The following is a 24,231-nucleotide window of genomic DNA, read 5'->3' as shown; positions in this document are numbered from 1 at the left end:
ATTGCTATTTAGATTAGGGTAATTATTTATAAGTAATCCATCCATTTCTAAATTAGCACACACATGTTAGGCAGTCTCTATTTTGTATTGTATTGGGGGATTTTTAGGTGATACACTGCTGCTTCTTTAGCCATGAACAAGTGGTTGGCAATACTTGGGTTTGATATTTACATTAGAAAAACAGGCAGCTTCATTGTAAGTGGTACATCCAGAGAAGAACACTCTGGTGGAAGTGCACTTTAGAGACTATTCAGTTTTACTATCCAGATCTGTGTTTTGACAGATCTATAGTTACTTAGAGGTGGAACTTTGACTATACGCATAGGCAAGGTACCTATGGAAGGGGGAAATATAAATAGCGTTGCCAGTTTGGGACGACATTTCGTTGATAGGACGAGCAAGTGCCAACGCCTCCACGATGATTTACTCACGGGAGAAGCTCATGGGGGTCTGAACGCAGATCACAGGTTTCCCATGATTTCTGATGATTTCCTGACAATTTACACATGGTAAGCCTCCCATGTGATAAGCCCCATAGGGATGGCCTGGGTGTTGTTGTTAAGCATCGGACATTAAGTACCAACCACAGTTGTTCACAGTGTGGCATTCAAATATACACATACATTTGTTCCTGTTTGGAAATTAAGATTTCGATTTTAAAGTGAAATGAGGGGATTACTCTTTCTCACCCACTTAGGAAAATGGGAGAAGGACCATTTAATCCACCCTCTTGCTTCTAGCAAGAAGGTGGATGAAGAGCAGAGGGTGGGCCATGGACCCTCAATGACTAATTAAATACACATACCCACAGAAGAGTCTATGTAAGTTGCATCAAAAATTCAATTAGGTCTTGAAAATTGTGCAAGCTATTGCTGTACTAGCTGAGTTAGAGATTTGCACACAGTCTTTTCCTCTCTCCTGGAGCTGAGCCCACCAAAACTGGAATAATTTGCACCCTTCTCTCCTGCTTGGAGATGACTGCTGAAAACTGGAGACTCGGGATAAGATTCTGAGATCCAGCAAGACTAATCCAAGCACTTTAAGACTAATCAATTTTATTAGGCAGATTTATATTTCAGCAGAGAAAGATCAGATGGGCAACTAGACACAGTGCACCTTAAAGGCTGATGTGACTAACCCTGTTCCTCTGCACATCAAGAATTTGGACTGTCATATTACTGTTTTGAAAACCTGGCAACCCTTCCAATGCCTAAACTCAATACATTAACCTTGAAGGCCTCTACAATGCATGGCAACACCTTTCACACCCTAAGAGCACTCACTGACAGATTCTGTTAAATCCTAGATGTGTACGTGTTTTCCCCTCAGACAATTCACCAAGCTGGAATGTCAACTCTAAAATTAGATTTCAGCAGCATCTTTAGTTATATCATGGTTCCATTATGCTTGTGCTTCATCATTTTCAATGGCTCCACAACTGTTTCTATGTGATGGGTTGCAGCTGTGGATTCCATGGACTGTTTTTGTTTGTTGTTGTCCTAATTTCTCCCCTCAAGCCACTAATTTACAAACATGAACTCAGACTTAATTTGCTTCAGGTTTCCTTTTCTGTGCAGCGAGTTGCTACTATGGATTCAAAACATTGTTTGGGTGTATTGCTGTGCTTTTTCCTCCCATAAATCCCAAACCCCCTGCTTTGCAGACATAATTTCAAAATTAATTTGCCCAATTTTCTCTTTTCTTTGCAGTGGCTTGCCTAACTGCACAAGAAGGGTAACCATAAGGGATGGCAGAGGTCACATGCTTTTCTCGCAGCAGTGAATCAAGTATGACAGCAGCCAAATCTTCCAAATCAATTTGGAATTCAATTCTTCATTTTAAATTGGTGCTGTTTGGGAGCAACAGTGGCAACCCATATATTGTATCATAGCCTCCAAAATTTCACAGATGAAAATCCGGGCACATATGGCCAAACACCATAAGACGTGGTCAAGACAACAAATGCTGTTCATGAGGAAGAACACAAAAGCTAGGAGAACATGTAGCAGTTGGCTTTTGAGCCTATTGAGAAGGGCAAAATTCTGCCCCCTCTTTTATGCTCTCTCCTGCTGAATTAACTGAGTGCAAACTACTTTGTATTTTGAACTCAGTTTGCAGCAACTGAAGAAAACTGCGGACAAATGGGGAAAGTGGGAGGAAAAAGAATAGGGGCATTTAAAAAGCAGCTGAAAATGTGAGAGAACAGAGGACTGATTGGGACTGTCCCAAATTGAGACAGAGGGATGGTATGTTATATGCCATTTTCTGTGAATTGTATGGTTTCTAATGCAGGTAGTGAAGACATAGTGTTCATCATCCCACCATGATCCTATTTCTGGATCCTCATCCTGCACTCTATGATTATGATTTGCCCTAGGATGAGAGGTACCATTGCTACTAATGACAACAGCAGCCATTTTGGGGAAGGCTAAACCAGAACAGGACTGTTGTGGCAGCAAGGGACTAAATCCGTTTCCCCCACATGCCTAAGTTCCAATTCAGATTGCCCACTGCTGTACAGCTGTTTGTTTAATGACAAACAATGCCTGCAAGGCCCAATCATTGGTTGAATGGCACATCTACTTTAGCTCTGATTTAACAGAAGACAACTTCATCTGTGTGCCTAAAGTAGATCTCAGCTGTCATTTCCTAGAAAAGCTCCCATGAAAGCCAAAAGCGGGGGAAAGCCTTCCATATTTCTTCCACAGCATAACCAGTGACCTCAAGCTGTGCAATGATACATCCCATTAACAATTCTCCAAATCGTTTAGTCTTGCTTTGAAGCTTAATGTAAGCCTGGCAGCTCTCTCCAAGTAGAACGCTGCAAATGATTAGTAGCAAAGATCGTAGTACAGGCATCTATCTGTATTACCAAAGTAAACATAATTTGTAAAGTTTGTTTTCCAACTAAAGAGAAACAAGAGGGTTATAATCTGGCTTAATATTGCACACAAATAATGCACTGTGGAATGGAGGTATTTAATATGTACTGACTTGATACAGGGATGCAACTAGGGGTGGATGGATGTGCCTATGTCTCATCTCTACTAGATGTTGTATTCTGAAATCTATTTAATCTCATTTTCATATCAGCCTGTGGGTCTTTTTTAAAAGATCAAAGAAATATATGAATTTTTTTGCATCTACTTTACCCTGATGCACATTTTTGTATTTCTTCCCAAAATAAACAAATTACTGTAGCTTTTCAAAGGCCTGAAATATGCATTTTATATGCATTTACCTAAAAATATAAATTTTTATGTGCATTTTACTTTAAATTATGCATTTGGTATGTATTTTATTGTAAAATATGCTTTTTGCATGCATTTACACTACACATTTTAGTACTAATTGTGCCCTAAAGGCATATGATTACAACAATTAGAAATCTTATGAAGATCAATGGAATGGAGCTCAAAATATATGTAAGTACTGAGAACATTGCTTTAACACTAACAAAAACTGAAGAATCTTTTTCTACACATATAAACATTTTGCAACAATTCAGCAATATAAACACATACAAGTTCAGTTGTCTTCAAGAAACAACACATGGAAAGATAACCTGTTAAATATCTTGTGAGTATACATATACTATAGTAGCAGGCTGTAGCAATTATGTTGTTGTTGTTGTTGTTGTTGTTTTTACTACTATTATCTCATTTAGCAGAAAGAGATATTGAATCTTGGTTTTTATAGCTTACCTCTCAGCGAGACAAAAAAGGTGTGTGTGTGTGTGTGTGTAGGATGTCTGGATTTCATGAAAAAATTCTTATGTTTAATCATTACAATTTCTTAAGAACATGAAAAAATACAGCTAATTTACACAGGAATGATAATAATCGTGTGTTTAGTACCTGTGTAGCTTGAGTGTAACAGTTCCATAAACAGTTGTAAATCCCAAAAGACGAACCCATCTTAGGAGAATACAGCGAAATATGCTTGGTTCAAAGTATAAAATGATGACCTATAAAGTAAAGGGACATCAGACATAAGGCATCTTCACCTGAATCACAGAAAACACTTACTTTGACTGTTTCTTGGGGCTCACTATTAGCAGTAGCAACACCCATAATTTTTGTATTTTCCACTATGTCCTGGATTTAGCTTTGACAGGAGATGGAAATGTTGGGGTAGAAAAAAATAAATATCAGAAACAGAGTATGATACAGTATTTAGCCTTTTCTGTCAGAGCACTTTGGTGCCACAGAAAACTACAAATTCCCAGATTCCATATCAATCAATCATTTTACTGAGGTCAGTGACCATAATAAATGACCATATTCCAGAATTCATATGAATACATGCATACTATGAACATTAGTAAGATACATACACCTATAGACACCAGTAAAATATGAATATAAATGTAAATATAAGTCATAAAAATATAAAATATAGATATAAAATATAACTGCATACACAAATAGTAAAAGCCTAATAATTTACTAAAATCTTATTTTCACAGATCTTAATTGCAGCAGCACAAAATTTTGCTGTCTTGGTGAACATCTCTGTATACTGCCCTGACATCAACAAAAAAATATGAAAACCCTCTGAACCACCAGGGAATGCCTTTATATATGGTTCAAAAAGAGTTTCCTGAATTCCAAGATAAAAGGGACAGTGCAGAAGAACATGAGTTATTGTTTCAATTTCACCAGAGTTGCAGGGGCATTTATGTTGATAGCATGGAATCTTTTTAAGTTTCCCTTCTTCTATTGCTGATGGTAAAGCATTTAATTGAGTAAGAGTAAAGGCTTTACTTTGATTTGATACTGAAAGCAAATAAAGGTCTGGATTCCACAGGATGGATCCATAACAGTTAAAGCGGTGTCAAACCAAGTCTCTTGCCATGCTATACCTGTTGGTAAGAGTTTAAGATGTAGACTAGAGTTTTAAAAAAACGAAAGAAAGCAAAAGATGTATTTGGTATTTTCCATGCAGCATGAGTCTCTGTTGTTTGGGAAACAGATTTCTAGACCCTGGGCACACAAAACCTGTTTCTTGGTTCTTGGTGGCCTTGGACAAGTCTCACTCTCTTAGCCTCAGAGGATGGCAATGGCAAACTCACTCTGAAGAAATTTGCTGGGATTACCTTAAGTTTGCCATAAGTCAGAAACGGCATGAAGACACACAACAACAACACTTGTAGAGCCACTTGTACTGGTTTGAGAAATGGACTGGGACTCTAGGAAAAGAGGGTCTGAATCCCCATTCAGCCATGGAAACCCCATTGGCTGATCTTGAGCTCTCTCAGCCTCAGAGGAAAGCAATGATAACCTGAATGAATCTAGCTGAGAAAACGCTATGCCAGGGTCATTACAAGTCAGAGTCATCTTGAAGGTACATAACAACAACTTTTATATTACATGTATTAATATACTGTAACTCAAAAATGCTGAAAATAATACCAACAATTTTCAGCTTGGTCTTTTTTTATTCCTAAAATGTGCTCACTAGTTAAACTTAAGGCTCTTTTAGTTGTTCAAATAATATTAAAGCTTCTGTCTACCTCAGATATATAAAGTTAATTACAGGAGAATAAACTGTGGGAGAGATGAGGGAAATCAAAGTGTGAAACTCTAATTACTTTTCAAGCTGTACTGTGGAGCAGGTATTAAAGGGAAAATGGTGTCCTTAAATGTCATCCCTCAGCTAATAAGTAGCATAATAATTAATACGTTTCTGAGTAAAGTTCCTTAAGGTCAGTTCTTTTAAATTCTAAATAAAGCCAATGGATGAGATTTTCAAAAGCATCCTGGTGGTTTCGGAGCACACATTCCAAGTGGCATTCACATTAATTGGGGCCAATGTATTTGTGTCCCTGGCAACTAAATCCTAATCAAATGACGTGAAAAGAAAGAACAGAGCTTAGAAAGTTACTTTTAAAGAGTAATTCATTACAGTTATAGGAATAAATTAACCCAAACTAGAAAACACTTGTTGAATCAATAGGATTTATTTTAAGTATTAACGTCCTAAATTCCGATTGATTCCTGTTTGTCAAAAGCATCCTTTAGTTATCACATGCAAATCACTCCTGCCTTCCTCGGTTCACACAGTATATATACCCAACTTCTTTCTAGGCAAGCATTCTCTGATGATGCCAGCCACAGATGCTGGTGAAACGTCAGGAATAAACTCTTCGAGAACATTGCCACATAGCCTGAAAAACCCACAAAAAACCCTTTAGTTACTTTGAAAAAATAATCTGAATGCTGCAAGCTCTGAGCCCATGGCACAAAACACTTAACTCTTCTAGTCTACTTCCTTGTCATCTCAAAACCCACAACAGAGCATAAGATAACAATGTGAGACCCAGCAGGAACCTCATGGCATTCCTTTTCTACCATTTAGTGAAGTCATATCCTATTTCCCATACCTATAAAAATAATTAAAAAGTAACAGTCCATATCATGGCCATACCAATCAGACATTTGATTGGGACCTAGAAGCCGTAACTATTGTGCTAAGCAAAACAGTTGGCAATAGACAGTGCGATAGAAAACATCAGAAGATTACAAAGGGTGACAAAAACGAAATGCAACATGCTTTTAATCTAGGCCTCATTATAGACATGATAAGCAAAGCTTCACAATCTGGCACATACTTTCTGGATGGGAAGATCAAATATTTATTTCAATCAAAGAGATGAAAAAAGAGTGGCAAATTGTAGCATCAGCATGTTTCCATGTGAATAAATTTGAGTTCTGTTTGTTGTTATTGTGTGCCTTTAAGTCGTTTCCGGCTTATGGTGACCCAAAAGTGAACCTTTTGGGGTTTTCCTGGAAAGATTTGTTCAGAGAGGGTTTTCCTTTGCTTTCTTCTGAGGCTGAGAGGGGATGACTTGTCCAAAGTGAGTGGGTATTCATGGCTGACTGGCGATTCAAACCCTGATCTCCTGAGACAATCCAGCTCTCAAAATACTACACCAACACAGTTTCTCAACCCTCCATTCCCCTGTCCCCCATTCTCTTCCTAACATATATTCTAGGACCAAAGATGCCTTTTCAGTGAGATATGAGGAAAGTTCCTTTTAAAAAACAACAACTATAGCAGCCAGAAGATCCAAGCCAGGGCTGAACGAGAGAGGCAGCCAGTGTGGAGGACGCAGGATGGAGGACGCAAGTACGGAGACACGCACAAATGTTTGCGTCCTCCATCCTGCATCCTCCAGGCTGCCTGCCTCTTTCCTTCTGTCCTGGCCTCCTTCTAATGTAGGCCTGCCAAGGCAGAGAAGCAGTAGGAGGCCAGGCAGCAGCATGGTGGAGGAGGAGGAGGAGGAAGAGGCAGAGGAGGAGGAAGAGGAGGAGGAGGAGGAAGAGGCAGAGGAGGAGGAAGAGGAGGAGGACCGGAGGAGAGGACTGCTGCTGCTGCTGCTGCCGCCACCACCATCACCGCTGCCGGACCCCAGACACCAGCAACCAGGTAGGCAGCTAGGCAGCAATCCAAGGACAGTAGTGAAGAGGGAGACCCATGGGGTCCCTCTGGGGCCTCTGCCACCCTGGATCGCTGAAAGGGGGAGAGGGAGAAGGAAAGGGATGGCTGCTTGTCTTCCCCATGGGAACGACACGCGTGCCAAGGGAAAACCCCGATTCCAAACAGGCCCCCTTTTCATAATGTAAATGGGGGGGGGGGGGGGCTTTTGGAATCGAGCTTTTCCCTGTGGCAGACCTGGGAGGCAATGTGAGTCATGCCACCAGTGGGAATGGGCCCAGGAACTAGTTTTGTCCCAGCCTACTATGTCAAGCACAAGATAGCTGTCAGTACTTGCTGACAGAAGAGTCAGTCCTACCATTTGGAAGTGCAAGACAGCTCACCTTGGGTAGAAGATCCGGGAAACATTTTGTCCATTCTGATAGGGCTATATATGATCATAATATCTACAAGCAATTGACAGGTAAGTTTGCCTCCCTCAGGCACAAATATATCATGAGCCATTTTCGACTAGGCTCTCTGTTTTTAAAGGTTGCAATTTTTTTAAAAAAGCTCCAGGAAATTAAAAAAAAGAGATCTGTCCATCTATCACATTGGCCTGGGGCTGAAATATATTCATGTGCTGCACTATCTGCAGTTCCATCTCATTTGAGTTCTGTTTTAGATCACTTAAACCAAAGAAACTGTCATTTCAGCCAGTGATTAATGAACTGATTGACTGAAAACCTATTATGATGCTCTCTGGGCTGACCCAAAAGATTTTGCTGTCTCGGCCAAGTCTGTACATGGCAACTTAATCTTAATGTTTATTTATTTATTTGTATCGCACAATCAGTCTACATGGCACTTCACAAAGTACTGCAGCACTAATAGAAGGACAGTGTCTTCTACCAGGACTTTATCATATGGAGGGAAATTGGACATTTAAATGGGGTTTATCCCATGAAAATTGCGCATTTACTATTAAATCGCAATTAAGATTTTCAGACACAGTGTAATAAAAGAGCCATTATCCTGGGAATAACCAGGGAATAACCTAGCAATAAACAGCAAGAAAGCATTTTCAGGATTAATAATAATAATAATAATAATGATGATGATGATGATGATGTAGGGAAAAGTTCATAAAGAATACTTTAAAATAATTAATGAATTGTTGCTAGCATTCAAAGGAAAGCAACATTGGCGTTATTAAGTAAGCTTCCTATAGTCAGCATGTGTAGTAGAAAATGGAGAGTCTGGGAGCTGGCATCTTATATATACAGAACACTAACCAAGCCCTTGACCTGATGCTATGCAGCTTTCCTGAAGGTCTCTTCATTCTTTCTTGGTTTTCCAGTCATTTTCTGGGCTCATATGATGATAGAAATATGCTAAGGTGCAATGTCGTTACTTTATATGTTCCAGAAAAGCCATCTGTTCTTTAAGGGAGGTGTTTAGAACTAAAACATCTCAGTATCTTTATTTGTTTTCCTGCATTGTTCCACAATGAACCCATGTACAACAGAGGTAGCAGTGTGTTTTATGAATGTCACATGACTATACAGTTGGTTCCTCACATTCAATGCTTTCCCTTTTGTAAATATGATGTTTCATGGATTTGATTAATACATTCTCTCTGGGAATCTCTGGGTCGTCTGGCATGATTCTATGCTCAACCTCCAGCAAAAGTTGGAGAATCGTGCTGGAGGACCTAGAGATTCCTAGAGAGGTACTCTCAAGAAGAAGAAGAAGACATTTTTAGTTATATTTATTTATATTCATGGTTTTTCCACTTTTATGAGGCAAGCTGCCCCTAACAAGTGGAAATTTGGGGGGGGGGGGGGACGACTATATCTGTTGTTTCATGAGAAAAAAGTTCTTGTTTTACAATAAATGCAATAAGGATAATAGCTTGTTAGAGTTTCTTTTTTATATACATGCCCTTTAAATTCTCATGAAGTTGTTGGAAGGTCATGACAAACTGGTTTCTGTGCATCTCTCCCAGTTTTACCTGCTCCATCTGCCCTCTTCTTCTGATGTGGCCATGATAAGAACATAAAAAAAATCTTTGCTCCTGGGTTTGTTTAAACACTATTCATCATTACACCTGAAGCCTAAACTATGACCAGTCTTAAGTTTGTTTTGTTGAAGCAAACCAGCTTCACAAATCTTGTTTTAAAGTTGTATCAAAGAAACCATAGGGTACTATAACAAAAGAAGGTTGTGACACTCAGAACAGTGGAGGATCCTGTGTGTTGCTTTTTCAGTGACTTAATCCGACTCCATGAAGCATGAGAGGCAGTCACCCATGTACCATCTGTCTGTTAATGGGAAGCTCTATGCACTCTAGGAACTGTGGGAGGCAGCCACCCACATTTCCTGGAGTGCCTAGGCCATCTTGTTAATAAAGTGACAGACATTAGGCACTAAAGTGAATGGGTGGCTGTCTCCCACACTTCATTGAATGTGATAAAGTCATCAAAGAAGCACAGACAATCCCACATCCCATGTTGCTCTAAGTGGCATAGGCCTCTTGTTTTCTAGTTTAAAAAATTAGTTTAAAAGAACACCTTTCCCAAACTCTTTACATACTTAAGGTAAATGCTAGTGAATAATAGGGAGTAACTGTTACTCATAGCTTCCACCCCCAAAAAGGCAAAATTGCAGCCACTCATTACATTAGATCTAAAACTAAGGTCATTCCCCATTGTTTCTTCACGAGTGAGTAATGGGTGACAACATGTTTTTAAAATGCTATCACAAACCTTGTAAGGAAAAAATCGTGAACACTGTGTATCACAGAGGGAAGTATTAGACACAGGAGTGGAATGATTATCAGCTGGAGACTATAGTAGAAATATTTACAAGAAGGGTGTGTGCACACTTATAAGTCATCATTTACTTATTATCATATGCTGCAGCTATTCAAGTTTATTAGGAACAGTCCCTTCCTTCATAAACCACTAGCTCTGTTTGCTCCTATTTTTTTCCACAGTGGAAGGGATGTAAAGTTTACAGGTAGTGGTCTTTTCCATGTGAGTAGCTGTGTGGGAAAAGTGCTCCTACTCTCCTCAGTTGAAGAAAGAGCAGTGGATCCAAGATATAGCTCAATAGTCTGTCTTTTACCCTTTCAGAATGTAACAGTGTAACTCACCGGGAAATAAAGAAACAATGACCCAAACAGGATAGTCTCCAAGAGAATAAGTCCTGATGCCTTAATGCTCTGGAACAAAAAGAAAGAAAGAAAAGGAATTAGAGTAACGAAGCCATTACTTTCTACTAGTGTAACTTGAAAGGTTTTGAGTAGTCAATTATGTAGGTGAATTATACATGCAACATAATTTAACTTTTTTTTAAGCACAGTGTAGAACAGTGATTAGCACATTGGTTTGCAAATCTTTCCATCTGGACTAGACACCGACTGTTGTTGTTGTGTGACTTGAAGTCATTTCTGACTTATACTGACCCTAAGGTCAATCTATCACATGATTTTTTTTTTTATTTTTTGGCAGAGGAGTTTTGCTTTGCCTTCCTCTGAGGATGAAAGAGACAATGATTTGTCAAAGGTCACCACTGGGTTTCCATGACAGAGTGGGGATTTGAAACCTGGTCTCCAGAGTCCAACACTCCAACCACTACACCACAGTGGCCCATGCTCAATAATGAGATTCAAATAGCTTTTTTAATTAAGGGGCTGTACAGACTGCCCCAAGGGGAAGCCTGCAGCCGCCTCTTTCTTCACCAGATTGGGGCTGTGGCAACCACATGTAGCAACACAAAGGGCGCTATAGCCGCCAGTGCCACTGTTTTTCTGTGTTCCTTTGGCACTGTGTCATCTGTGGTGGGGCATGTGGCATCATGCCAGCATGGGGGCAGAGTCAGGGTGTGCATCATGTAGATGCCACACACCCCACTCTGCTCCCATGCCAGCCTTTATGGCTGGTCTGTACACCCTGTTAATTAATATGCTCATAACTAGGTTTTCCATAGTGAGATGTATTTTTTAGTTAATATGCTAGGGTTGTAGAGTTGATGTCTATGTAAGAAAAGCAAGTGTAAGTTGAAGCACTACATTATTACTGTTGCCCAGACAATATTCAGTCAAAATATCCATGACGGTGAGGGGAATGAAAATAATATATCCACGAAGCAAAATGAAACCAAGATCACACATTTCCCCCATGATGTCTCAACACAACAACAACAAAATCAAGATTAATCCCCTGCCACCCCACTTTTTCACCTACTTTAAAAATATCCCAGTCTCTTTCTCTTTCTCCCACTTTCCCCTTTATGCTCAGCTTACTTCAATTGCTGCAAACTGGGTTTAAAATGCAAACTCAAGCATTGGGAGAGGAAAGACACAGGAGGAATCTTGCCCTTCCTAATAGGCGCAGGCAAAATCAAATGGCTGCAGTCTCTCCTAGCTTCTGTGTTCTTCCACAGTAATATTTTTTTGTTAACAATAAAATTGGCCACATGGGTCCCAGTTTTCAGCTGTGAGATGTTGGAGGGTAGGAAGTTACCCAGCAACTGATACTGTGAGCTGATCACAACTCAAAAACTAAGCAATTCTGCTCAAAGACTATTCAGGGGTAGGGATTTCCTTTTTAAATGTCTGGAAACTTTTTTGGGGAAGTGTAACTGCATGCCTCCCTAGAATGCTCAACTTTCTCGTTGGCATCTCCTTTTAACTATTTTGGCGTGTGGCAACCAAGTGCATGTGGTTCACAATGACTGGCATTTTGAAATCTAGTGTCATGCTCAGAAGGCAAACTGGAATATTCCTCCATCTTATTGTGTTTCTTTAACTTGACCTCTTCTCCTGCATGATCAGAGCAAGAAGTATGACCTTATTGCATGTGTAAGAAGTGGTCAGGAGAGAAATGAACCTGAAGGTGCTGCTGACATTCCTCAGTGACTTATGCATCTTGTTGTCAATCATTTATTTCTGCTTGGTTTACTCAGCAACTTCTTATGCTAGGGAAAACAAGAAATCTGCATTTCTCCCACCATGGCGAATCATTAACTATCCCTTTGCTGAAATAGTTCAGCTATCTCTGGGCACTGCTTCTTCCTACAGGCTAACAAACCAAGCGGCTTCTTTGGTGTAATGAGGCTTGTCATAAATGTCAAAATATTTCCACATTAGCCTCTCTCGTGGCTATACTTGTCAGGAAACTACCATTAACTGACTGCATATATGGCAAACATAAAAGATTGTGATGAAGACAAACACTGGTATAAATTCCTATGAAAGCACAAGCTTTGGACCAGTGGTATCAGTGAACCAGTGCTGGAGACAGGGGACTCCTGTGACTTCCTTTTTTAATCATAAGGGACAATGACCTATTTGTGAGTATCCTTGGCATTCCTTGGTCCCTCTGAGTTTAACTGCCATCCTCACATGGAGGAGTGGGCTTTCACAACAAAATGTATTGTTTTGAGTTATCCCTGTTATTGTGCAAATTATTTTGAAGTAACTTGTTCTGGGATGGGGATCTGAGGTCCAGTTAGTTTTTCAAAAGACCATTGCCTTCTGGAGATGAAGGTCTAAATCCTGCTCTAGCTAAACTGATACAAGTGGTGATGGATGCCATTGGAATAGCAGCCTTGAAGAAAACAAGGCATTAGAAAGTACTGGTCCTACCATTAGAAATGATGATGGCTCCCACCTCAGGGGACAACGTACAAAGCTCACCTTTATCCCTTGGGAGAGTCTTCCCTGCTCTGAGGACCCTGACTCAATGCACTGCAGCCAGAGATGGGTGGTGGAAAATATTCCACAGAAAATATTTTGCTAAATAAAGGATATGAACTTCTAGTTACTCTTCTAACAAGATAAACATTGACAAGCCCTAGTACTCAGAGGAATAGACTAACAAATGAACACACTGCTAAACTTGTTTCGGTTTCACAAAATCTGTTGGGACTCAATCAGTCCAAAGTACAAGTAGTCAAGAGAAAATATGATATGTTGCCTGTGCCTAGCAATTCACACAAATCCTTTTGTGAAATACTGAATCAGATTTTTTTCTCAACTTGAAATCTAACTGATTAGTAGTACACAGAGTGACTGAGTGAAGCTGAAGTTACTACAGTTCTCCTTCAGCAAAAGTATAGTTAAACTATTGATATAGGTGAGGTACAGCTCTCTTTAGTTCTACAGTCTTTTAAAAAATGTTCTTTCAGGTATAGTCATTTTTGTTAAGGGCAGTATATGGAATTTGCTTAGCATTATTACAAATATTCCATTAAACGATTGCCAGAAAATGCTTTGAATGTGTATGAATGCAATATAGAAATCAAACATGCTAAATGAGATAGCATTATTAAAAGCATTTTTCTACTTTTATGTTGTGTGCCAAAACATTGGGGGGTGGGACCTGCTTTGAGGTGGCTGTGCATAATCCAACTGATTCATAATACCTAGCAGGCCTTGGTTTAAATAACCAGATGGCACTAGTCCATACTTAAAAAACCAGATGGCTTCGGCTTAGTAGGTAGCAATATTTTCTTCTCCTGTAAGAGCTGAACTGAGTGATTTCAAGAAAGGAGGTTCAATCCACTGGGAATAGCTTCTCAGCAAACCTCACTGATATGAATAGTTCTTGCAAAAGTGCACAGATCCAAACTGTTCCTGATTTCTCATGGGGGCAAACTGATGGAGAAATATAAGTAAACTCTAAATTTGCTTTGAGGAAGTCATTAAAGTTTTTAGATTGTTGGCTTGCATCAGATTAAACAGTTTCAAGCACACAGGATTCTGAACTGAAGAAAATGTATTACAGTGTGCTCGTGCCACACACGGGTGCACTATACGTAGCTTTAACCTTACATGGAAGGTTAAACTGCTGCAAATTCAGTGGTGCACATGCCATGCCAACTGTGGGAATACTCATCCATTAAAACAAATGGGGTTTGTACATACATGTTTTTCCCCATATTGGGGGTGGGTGGGTCTGGAATGGATTTAGTTTGAACAGGCTAGTAGTGTAGTATAGTTCGGTACAGACTGATAAAACAATTAAGTTTGATGATGGCAGAATTTCTATTCTAACTAGTTGTTATGGATGCTGAAACAACCCAGAATCTTAAATACTTCTGTGAATGGCTTCTTCTTGCAGTTTTGTTGTTGCTGTTGTTGTGTGCCTTCAAGTAGCTTCCGACTTATGGCGACCCCATCATTGGATTTTTCTTAGCAGGATTTGTTCAGAGGGAGTTTGCTATTGCCACCGTCTGAAACAGAAAGAGTGTGACCTTGCCCAAGGTCACTCACTGGGTTTTCATGGCCAAGCCAGGATTCAAACCCTGGTCTCCAGAGTCATAACCAATGCTCAAACCACTGCACCATGCTAGAGGAAGGCCTTCTCACCATTTTTGTATTTTATGATTCCCAAATCCTGAAGGACCCAGTCAACTGGCTTTTCTCCTTGTATACTGAAGTTGGAGAAATAGATCTAGAACAAGCTATGAATTATTTGTCTGCTTTGTAGAAAGAGATATTTCCCAGCTGAAGATTGAGGTCCCACCTTCCTTTTCTCAGCCCTGCTATGGGTATAGGGAGGAAAAGAAAAGAAAAGGAAGGTAGGTGGGAGAATGCAAGATTTACCTTTCTTTCCAGATCAAATTTTAATCTCAGAGAAAAACGTGCAAGGTGATCAGAAGCACATTTGTATCTGCTAAGCTTTGGTGATTTCTCTATACCTGGGGGCTTTGCTTGTGGAGAAAAAGATCATACCTAGGGTTGCCATATCCCGGCGGGGGGGGGGGGACTTTCCCGCTTTTGGACCGTTCTGCACAGTCCTGCCACAGTTCTGGGCGCCCCCGGGTTTTGTTAGGGCGCCGCGGTGGCAGCGCCTTTGGCTGCTCTTACCCACGGCCACCAATGTGGCTGCTCCTTCGGCTGCTCTTGCGGCCGCTGCCTCCGCAGCCGCAGCCACTGCCACTGCCACCGGCACCGGCACCAAGCAAGCCCCCAGAGATCCGCGCAGGCGCGCGCAGGGCTCAATTAGAGGCTGGAGCTCCTCTGGCAGGCTGGCCAATAGCGGAACAGCCCGCCCCCTGCTTCAGGAGTCTGTGACTCCTGGCAGGGGGCGGGGCTGTTCCAGCTCTCTGCCCCCATTGGCCGCCCAGCTTAAAGAGGAGGAGCTCTTCTCTGTTTGCTCCCCGCGGGCCGGCGAGGAACTTCTGAGGCGGTGGGAGGGCAGCAGCGGGCAAGCGGGGATAAGGGAAGGAAAGCGGGGGCAAGGGAGGGCAAGTGGGGGCAAGCGAGGGCAAGCGAGGGCAATATTATTGTTATTAGCACCCAAAGACCTAGCTGTGTGACGTCAGTTTGCAAAGGGACCTTCCATGGTTATCAATATTATTGTTATTAGCACCCAAAGACCTAGCTGTGTGACGTCAGTTTGCAAAGGGACCTTCCATGGTTATTGTTATTGTTGTTGTTATTATTATTATTATTATTATTATTATTCAAAGACCTAGCTGTGTGAGTCTAGACTAGAGCAGGGCTGCCCAGCAGATGGGCAGGCCTGGTTGTGGCCCAGGGGACTGGTCACCCTGCAAGAGGTGTATTGGGGAGAAATCTGTGTGTGTGGATTATTGTTGTGGTGTGTTTGTATAACTTGATGGCTGTGGTGTGTCTGTGTAGTTGCATGCTTTCCAGTTGTTCAGGACTCATGTCACACTCTCTCAGCCTCACAGAAATGGGGATTCAAAAATGGGGTTTTTCTTGGCAAGATTTCTCTTTGCCATCTTTCTGTGAGGCTGAGACAGTGTGACATGGTCAAGGTCACCCTCTGGATTTCATAGCTGAGTTTGCATTCAAACCCTGATCTCCAGAGTCATGGTTCAGTGCTCAAACCATACATGACACTGTATGGCAAGAGGCCATGTTAAATAAAGCCATGTTAAATGCCCAAATGTGTGTCGTGTGTGTTTTGGAATGGAGGGGGGAGGTTTGGCCAGAAAGGGAAGTACATTTCTGCCATCTGTCTAGGAATAATGCCAAAATGTCCTCCATTTTGATCATGCCTAAGAAACATGCATTTCTATTAACATTTTTTTTAAAAAGCAGCAATTTTTTCGTGTGTCCTCCATTTTAAAAAAGTGTCCTCCATTTGAAAATCTTGTCCTCCATTTGTCCTGGTTTGGAGGTCCTGACTTATGGCAACCCTAATCATACCCTATAAATTATGGATGAGAAACATTGCCCCAGTGTTTGGGATGGGAACTTACACAAACCCTTAATTTTGCCCATCCTGACTGGGACTTCACAGAAGTGAAGTTCAAATTCAAAATTATTTGAGAGCCTGCTATAAATGTTCCTCCTATTTTAATTTAATCAGTTTAATAGTACGGTATGAGCATTGTACGACAAATATTGATGCTTCAGAATCATTATTATTACTCTTATCAATATGCTAATTATGGCAATGTTGCTCTGCACCTGCCTCATACTGCATATTCATGTGTATGTGCACATGTGTACGTGTGTTTAATTTAATATAATATGTGCATTTATGAAAAGGCATTTTCATTGATTAAAAAGCCAAGGCAAACCTGTGTTCATGGAACCTTTTTTTTTTTTTTTTTTTGGCTTTGTTTTATGACTGAACACTTGCAAGCTAATTTTAATGCAGGATGCATGCTTCCCTAATGGTGTCAGTTATTTAAGAGTGCCATTAAAAGCCTATAATATTACCATAATGAAGTCAAACATTAGTGAGTTAGAAGGGAGCTCTTCAGATAAGTTACCATCAGGCTATTAAACAGATGCCTTTTCTGGGTAATGGGATTATGGAGCTGATGTGCAGGCAACTAGCTCTGTAACATGACATCAGAATTGCTGCAAACACATGTATCACAATCTTGACAAACACAAAGGACTTGCCACAAAAAAGATGGGGGTGGGATGGAGAGGAAGCAAAATCATTGCTGCTAATTCTCCTGAGCTTTCCTGCCAGGGATTTAATTGAGGGAACTGACAGGAAGTTATCCAGTACAAAATTTGTTTGATAGATGCTGTTGATTGTGCGGTGATTGCTTAGGAAGGCTAAATAGAAATGTCTGCCTATTTATAGAAAGAGGTGATTGCAGCTATTAATTCAAGCAGTGGGATTCAAGTATTTTATATGCATTTGATTTTTCTGGTTGCACAGAGTAAACAGGAAGGTTATTTTTAAGGCTGATTCATTCTCTCCAGTGGTACCATGAATGATACTTATTTGTCTTTTTACAGTCTAACCCATTATACCAGGACTTTTTTTTTTTTAAAAAAGTAGTTCTCCTGTCTACACAAATGCTCCAACAGACAGAAGAATAAAGACAAGAGGAAGAAGGCAAAACATGCTTTTCTCCTCATTTAACTATGGCCTGATACAGACAGGCAGGAAGTGGCATGCCAGCGCTGATTCTAGGGTTCGGGAGCGTGCAGCAACTGCATGCTCTGGAACCCTAGTCCATACGGACTCTGCCATAATGGTGGCCTCCCATCCACATGGGGGCCGCCATGATGACGTCGCCGCAGCGCAGCGTCCAGACGTTGCTGGCAGGAAGTGGCGTCATGGTGGCACCCCTTCCTGTTTGCAACACCACAAAAAAGAAGCTACAGCTGCAGTACAGATTTGGGGCTTACAGGGGTGGCTTCTAGCCACTCATCTAGCCACTGCCCCTATGTTTTAAGTGGTGGTTTCTTGACAAGAGGCAGTAATTCTTACCTACTATTAATTTATGATTCTGCCTTAGTTCAGTAACGATATTCCGTCTATTCCTGCTTCCTCATCAAAGTGCTGCTGCCCAGATTGGTACCTCTCCAGTTTTTCCCCCATTGTAAGCTTTCAATTCTTGTATATCTTCCACAGGGTTCTCTGTAGGCTCATGCTATTGTACACTTTTGTATATACATACGCAACTGTACATCTGTGGAAGCACACCAGCTTTTGGCTGACTGACATATTATTCTTCCCAGGAGGGAATTCATTCATTAGAGCCTCATTTGGTTTATTCTGGAATAAACCAATAAATAAATAAATAAAGCAGAACTCCCAAATTAGCTCTAGTAGTGCCACTTTTCCTCTCTGAAGGATGACTTTCTGAAATGAGAAGCATACAGTATCCATGGAGTCCTTCCATGTGATTGTGAGTGTTGATTTTCCAGCAATATAAATCACATGCAGACTCCAAATATAATGATGGAGAAGGGCAGGGCTAGCACATCCACTGCATAGCTATATCTACTTACATCCAAAGAGAGCTATAGACTATGGGGTCCTCCAGCCCATTGCAGATACAGTGTCTTACAGGAACTGATGGCTACCACCCCATTCGGTAAGCTGTGTTAACTTGAACACTCTTGACTAGCAAACACCAAGTCTGTTATTGGTTTCTCCTGAGCTGCACAGAAAATGAGAGCAGTGGCATCACAAAGGGGTGTGGGGGATGCAACCCGCACTGGGTGACATCCTAAGTGAGGTGACACCATTTCTCCCCAAAACCTGAGGTGGGTGGTGAAAGGAGACAAGCTAGGCCAGCATCTCTCTCCACTCTGCTTGCTGAGCCTGGAAAGTGATGGTGGTGGTGGTGTTTCCAGTGGCTCAGTGTCCAGAGGAAGGAGAGGAATGGCTCACTTGACATGTCATCAGTGAGTGAGCCAGGCCTCTCCTTCCTCCAGCCACTGAGTTGAGAAGGCATTGGAGAATGCAGGCAGTGCCAACAAGCTGGAGGGGAAGCTGCCCTCCCAGCTAGGCCAGGCCATTATGTCTGGTAAAGGAGATGGTTGAAAGGGTGTATGTGTGTGACACCAAACCAAGCAAAGCCACTGAATGAGAGGCTCCCTGTTTCAGTAGAACATGAACAACAAATTCTACCAGAGCTCCTTTATGTTTTCTGTTTATACCTTCACACTTTAATCCTGGCTAATTTTTCTTTCTCTTAGAACAAAATGCTTCAGACATCTCTACATCACATTCCAATCTATCACTCCTGTCCTTCTTTGAGGGAGAGGGTCAATAATAAACCAAACAAATCCCATTCATTCACTGTTTATAAAACTTAACAGAAAGCCACTGAGAATTAAACAAGCCTTTGGAGCTTTTCTGAGAGACGGTAGGATCGAATACTCTCCACAACTGTTCCAATTTGTCAGGGAAAGTCCCAGTTAATCCTCTGTCCTCCCATTTTTTTCAGCTGTTTTAAAAATGTCCAAGGTTCTCTTTCCATCTCCCACTTTCCCCAATCATTCTCACCTGACTTCAGTTGCTGCAAACAGCTCAAAGTGCAAAGGTAGTTTGTGATCAATTAACTCAGGAATGGAGGAAGTAGAATCTTGCCCTTGCCACTAGGCTCAAGCAAAAGCAAACTGCTGCAGCCTCTCCTTGCTTGTTTGTTCTTCATGCCATGGCAACTTTTGCCATGTTGACCACACTCTCATGTTGCTTGGCTGCACATTCCCTGGTTTTCATCTGTGAAATACTGGTCAGTATGACACTATTACTTGCACCTAGCAATTATATCTTCATACCAAGGATAATACTAATAAATTCCCATTAACTCTAGACCCTTTCAACTATGTTATACAGGATGTTAAAACTATGATGCTTTTTTTACTGGAATTTTTTATTAAGAGTCAAGAAGAAGACTGTGCTTTTGACATTTGTTCCAAGCTACTCTAATGAGTTGCTGATTTCACTATGCATGGGAGAATCCAATATTTCTCAGAATGTTGTGAAATTTTAAAATGTGGATTTGAAAGCCAGGCCAAAGATGTCAAAAAACTGCCAACTGTATCATTTGTCTTTCATTGCTGTAATAATAATAATAATAATAATAATAATAATACATTTTATTTTTATCCCACTTTTCCGCAATGATCAAAGCGGCTTACAGATTAAAATTCAACATAAAAATACATATATATCAATAAAAACAATGTAAAAATAAAATATTAAAAACTATTACACAGCCAGCTTGGTTGAATTGATCCAAAAACATTGCGAAAATCGTTACACAATAGGGGGAGAGGGCATAATATCACATCTCATGGGGGGAAAGCTTGGTGAAAGAAAAAGGTCTTAAGGTTCTTTCTGAAAAGATCCAGGGAGGTGGTGGAACGGAGCTCGTCAGGAAGGTTGTTCCACATTTTTGGGGCCGAGATGGAAACGGCCCTTTGCGAGGTCACTGCATATTGCTCAGTTGAGACCTTCAGCAGATTCCTCCCAGCTGACCTGAGTGTGTGCGGTGGTAGTGTGACCCAGTTGGTGCTCTTAGACCTCTCAGCGGCTTTCGATACGATAGATCACAGCATCCTCCTGGACCGCTTGGGGGGATTAGGTATCGGAGGCACTGCATTGCAGTGGTTCCGGTCCTACCTCTCAGGCAGGTCCCAGAGGGTGCTGTTTGGGGACAGTAGCTCCAGAAAGAGGGAGCTCCTTTGTGGAGTCCCTCAGGGAGCTATTTTGTCCCCAATGTTGTTTAACATCTATATGAAGCCGCTGGGTGAGATCATACGGAGTTATGGTGCTGGGTGCTATCAGTACGCTGATGACACCCAAATCTATTTCTCCATGTCTCGTTCGTCGGCCTCGAATTCTAATGGCATCTCTTCTCTCAATGAATGTCTTCGGGCGGTAATGGGCTGGATGAGGAAAAACAGATTGAAGCTGAATCCGAACAAGACGGAGGTGCTCACGGTAGCGGCCCCGAAACCAAGAATTGGGTTGCAACCACCAGTCCTGGACGGGGTCACACTCTCCTCTAGTGACTGCGTTCGCAGTCTGGGGGTGCTCCTTGACTCGTCGCTCCTGATGATAGATCAGGTTAATGCGACGGTCAGGAGCGCCTGTTATCAGCTTCGGCTGATACGCCAGCTGCGCCCTTTTCTGGAAGTAAGGGATCTCGAGACAGTTGTGCACGCGCTGGTAACCTCACGCCTTGACTTCTGTAATGCGCTCTACATGGGGCTACCCTTGTGCCTGGTTCGGAAACTACAGCTGGTTCAAAACATGGCAGCCAGGCTTGTGTCAGGAACATCCAGAAGGGACCATATCACTCCGGTTTTGAGGTCCCTCCACTGGCTGCCTATTGGTTTCCGGGCCCAGTACAAGGTGTTGGTTATTACCTTTAAAGCCCTAAATGGCTTGGGTCCAAGCTATCTCAGAGACCGCCTCTTCCCATACAATCCTCCCCGCGCTCTCCGGTCCTCTGGGAGGAACTTGTTGCAGCCTCAAAAATCGAGGCTTGCGGCGACCTCCCGGAGGGCTTTCTCTGTTGTCGCCCCTAGGCTCTGGAACGGCCTGCCGGATGAGATCCGTCAATTAACATCTTTGGACAGCTTCAAAAAGGCTGTCAAGACGGATCTCTTCAGGCAGGCCTTCCCAGACTGAAATATCCCGGCCTCAGGATCTTAGGATTTCCCCCTCCTCAGTAATGTCTCCAAAGCCCCCTTTTCTTTAGAACTGAAGTTGCAGTGGTTTATTGGTTGGTATTATTATTATTTTGTTTAATTTATTGTTATTTTAACTAGTTATTGTGGTTTTAAATTAGATATGTTGTTTAATTACTTTTTAAGGGGGGAGGGAAATAAACTGTTTTTATGCTGTATGTTATTTTAATGCTGTAAACCGCCCGGATTGGTTCGCCACAGGGCGGTATATAAATAAAAATTTATTATTATATTATTTATTATTATATGGGGGGAGGCGGTCCTCCAAGTACCCTGGGCCCAAACCATTTAGGGCTTTATAGGTAATTACCAACACCTTGTATTGGGCCCAGAAGCGAATAGGCAACCAATGGAGATCTTTTAGGATAGGTGTTATATGGTCTGCCCTGGAACATCCAGCGACCAATCTCGCAGCCATGTTCTGCACTAATTGAAGCTTCCGGGTTTGGTACAAGGGTTGCCCCATGTAAAGTGCATTACAGAAATCCAATCGAGAGGTTACCAGAGCGTGTACTACAGTTTCAAGGTCCCCCCGGTCCAGGCAGGGTCGCAGCTGGCGTATCAGCCAAAGCTGATAACAAGCGCTTCTGACCATCGCATCCACCTGAGATGTCAGTTGGAGTTTCATATATGTGGTTTCACTGTTTGCATGATTAGGTATGTTTATTTTTAGAACATATTTTTATTCATTTCCAACAATCTAAAATACAATCTGTCATAAGCATAATCATTATTAGCAAACATTCACTAACAGATACATTTCTTCATATTTATTGTTCCTTCTTTTTTCCTAATCTTTTTCTTTTTCACATCCCACCTACAGAGAGATGGCATTTCTCCCCTCTATTCTTGGCTTCTGTGGCTGTAACCTTCCTTTCTTATCCTCAAAATCTCTACACTCTTATACTATCATTCCAACTCTTTAAATGCTTACCACCAATATGCACTGCAACTATTAGCTTTCTGTATTATTTACACTATTATTCTCTATTATCTGTTGACTCCCTTTCCCCCCTAAGTTCTCCTTTCTCTACTAGGCTGACTAATCCTTAAGCAGTGAATCCTATGTAAATAAATCCCCCCATTTTTGATTAACATAACATGATTAGATATTTTTATGTAGAATCTTTTGCATAGTTTATTTTCCTCTGTCAATAGTCAAAAGTCTGCAGATTAAATACAGTACAATACAATTCAACAAGTCTTGGAGATAGGCAGGCAAGAAACTTTTTATGCTCTGTACTGGAAGCAAGCCATGCAGAATGTACAGTCAGGCTAATCTCACTTTGCTCCCTCTGCCATGTGAACCAGCAAGAATCAAAGCAAGCAGATATATCCCATACATTTGGAAAATGAGCTGGGGAACCAACCCATGTTGTTGCTGGGTTCTTTGATGCACAGCAAAGTGCTGGATAGAATGTTAAAGGGGTTGAGAACTGAAAACTGGTTCCTGGTCTCAGGGGTTTATCACATGAAGGAGATTGAGAGTTTATCCCATGAATATCCTGGAAAAATTGTGTACGCAAAACGATTTCACATGACGTCACACAAATTAAAGTGGTCCCAAAGTAGCATTAACGTGCATGTTTTTACTTTCAGGATTTCAGTGACAATGCACTTTATTTGCGCAGTTACGTGTGATAATTATTCACACAATTATTTGCCATTTTCTCTTTATTTGCAGGATGGTTTAAATGCACTTTAATCTCTCTTTAATGTTAAAATTAGGTCCAGTGTGAAACTCCTCAGAAAGCTTATCTAAGAGATTATGGAAATAGTAGTTAAAATCAAGACGGGCATGGCCACTACCTAGATCATCTGGTTTCAGAAAGCTAAGCAGTATCAAACCTGGCAAGTATTTGGATGGAAGACTTCCAGTGAACACTAGAGATCTCCCATTAGGACTAGAAAAAGATGCTGCTTGAAAACCTGGAGAGCTGCTTCCAGTAAGAATTGGCCATACTGGGCTAGATGGACCAATCCCAGTTAGGTCCCTATGTTCCCACTTCAAATCACTGTCTGAAAATAGTGGAGATCCCTTCTCAGCCAGGACTGGGCAGGGGGAAACATGGACATTCTACAAATCAGATCTGCACCTTCTTAAGGAAAAAATAGGCCTGATGACCAGAAACACCCCCTCTCCAAAATAATAATAATAATAATAATAATAATAATAATAAAAATTCTGCATTGTGGAAATCAGAAGTGTTTAAACCACTCAGAGCTGGCCCTGTCTACTGCTATCCTTACTGCAACTAGTTTGGCATTCAATACTTGAGAAAATCTGGGCACTTATTCAAGCTGTTACATTATGGCTGTAGTAATCAACTGTAATTTCCCCCTTAGTAGCAAATTTGGGTCACTAC

General features: G+C 41.3%; 1 protein-coding gene across 2 annotated transcripts in view; it reads right to left on the bottom strand.

The window, feature by feature from the left end:
• Nucleotides 1-24,231, bottom strand: part of GPR158 (G protein-coupled receptor 158) — a 146,330-nt gene that overhangs the window by 36,043 nt on the left and 86,056 nt on the right. Inside the window, exons 5-6 of one of the 2 annotated variants that reach the window (XM_089533393.1) lie at nucleotides 10,577-10,645; nucleotides 3,858-3,967 (exon numbers count right to left, since the gene is read on the bottom strand). In XM_089533393.1, coding sequence (XP_089389519.1) covers nucleotides 3,858-3,967; nucleotides 10,577-10,645 — 179 coding nt within the window. The remainder of the gene's footprint in view (nucleotides 1-3,857; nucleotides 3,968-10,576; nucleotides 10,646-24,231) is intronic. The other variant, XM_089533394.1, reaches the window with a different exon arrangement.

This window comes from Sceloporus occidentalis, unplaced genomic scaffold, assembly GCF_023333645.1.
Source record: "Sceloporus occidentalis isolate IW3139 unplaced genomic scaffold, rSceOcc1.0.p SCAF_7, whole genome shotgun sequence".
NCBI lineage: Eukaryota > Metazoa > Chordata > Lepidosauria > Squamata > Phrynosomatidae > Sceloporus > Sceloporus occidentalis.
Note: the sequence above shows the minus strand (reverse complement) of the source record. Positions and strands in the feature narration are given on the sequence as shown.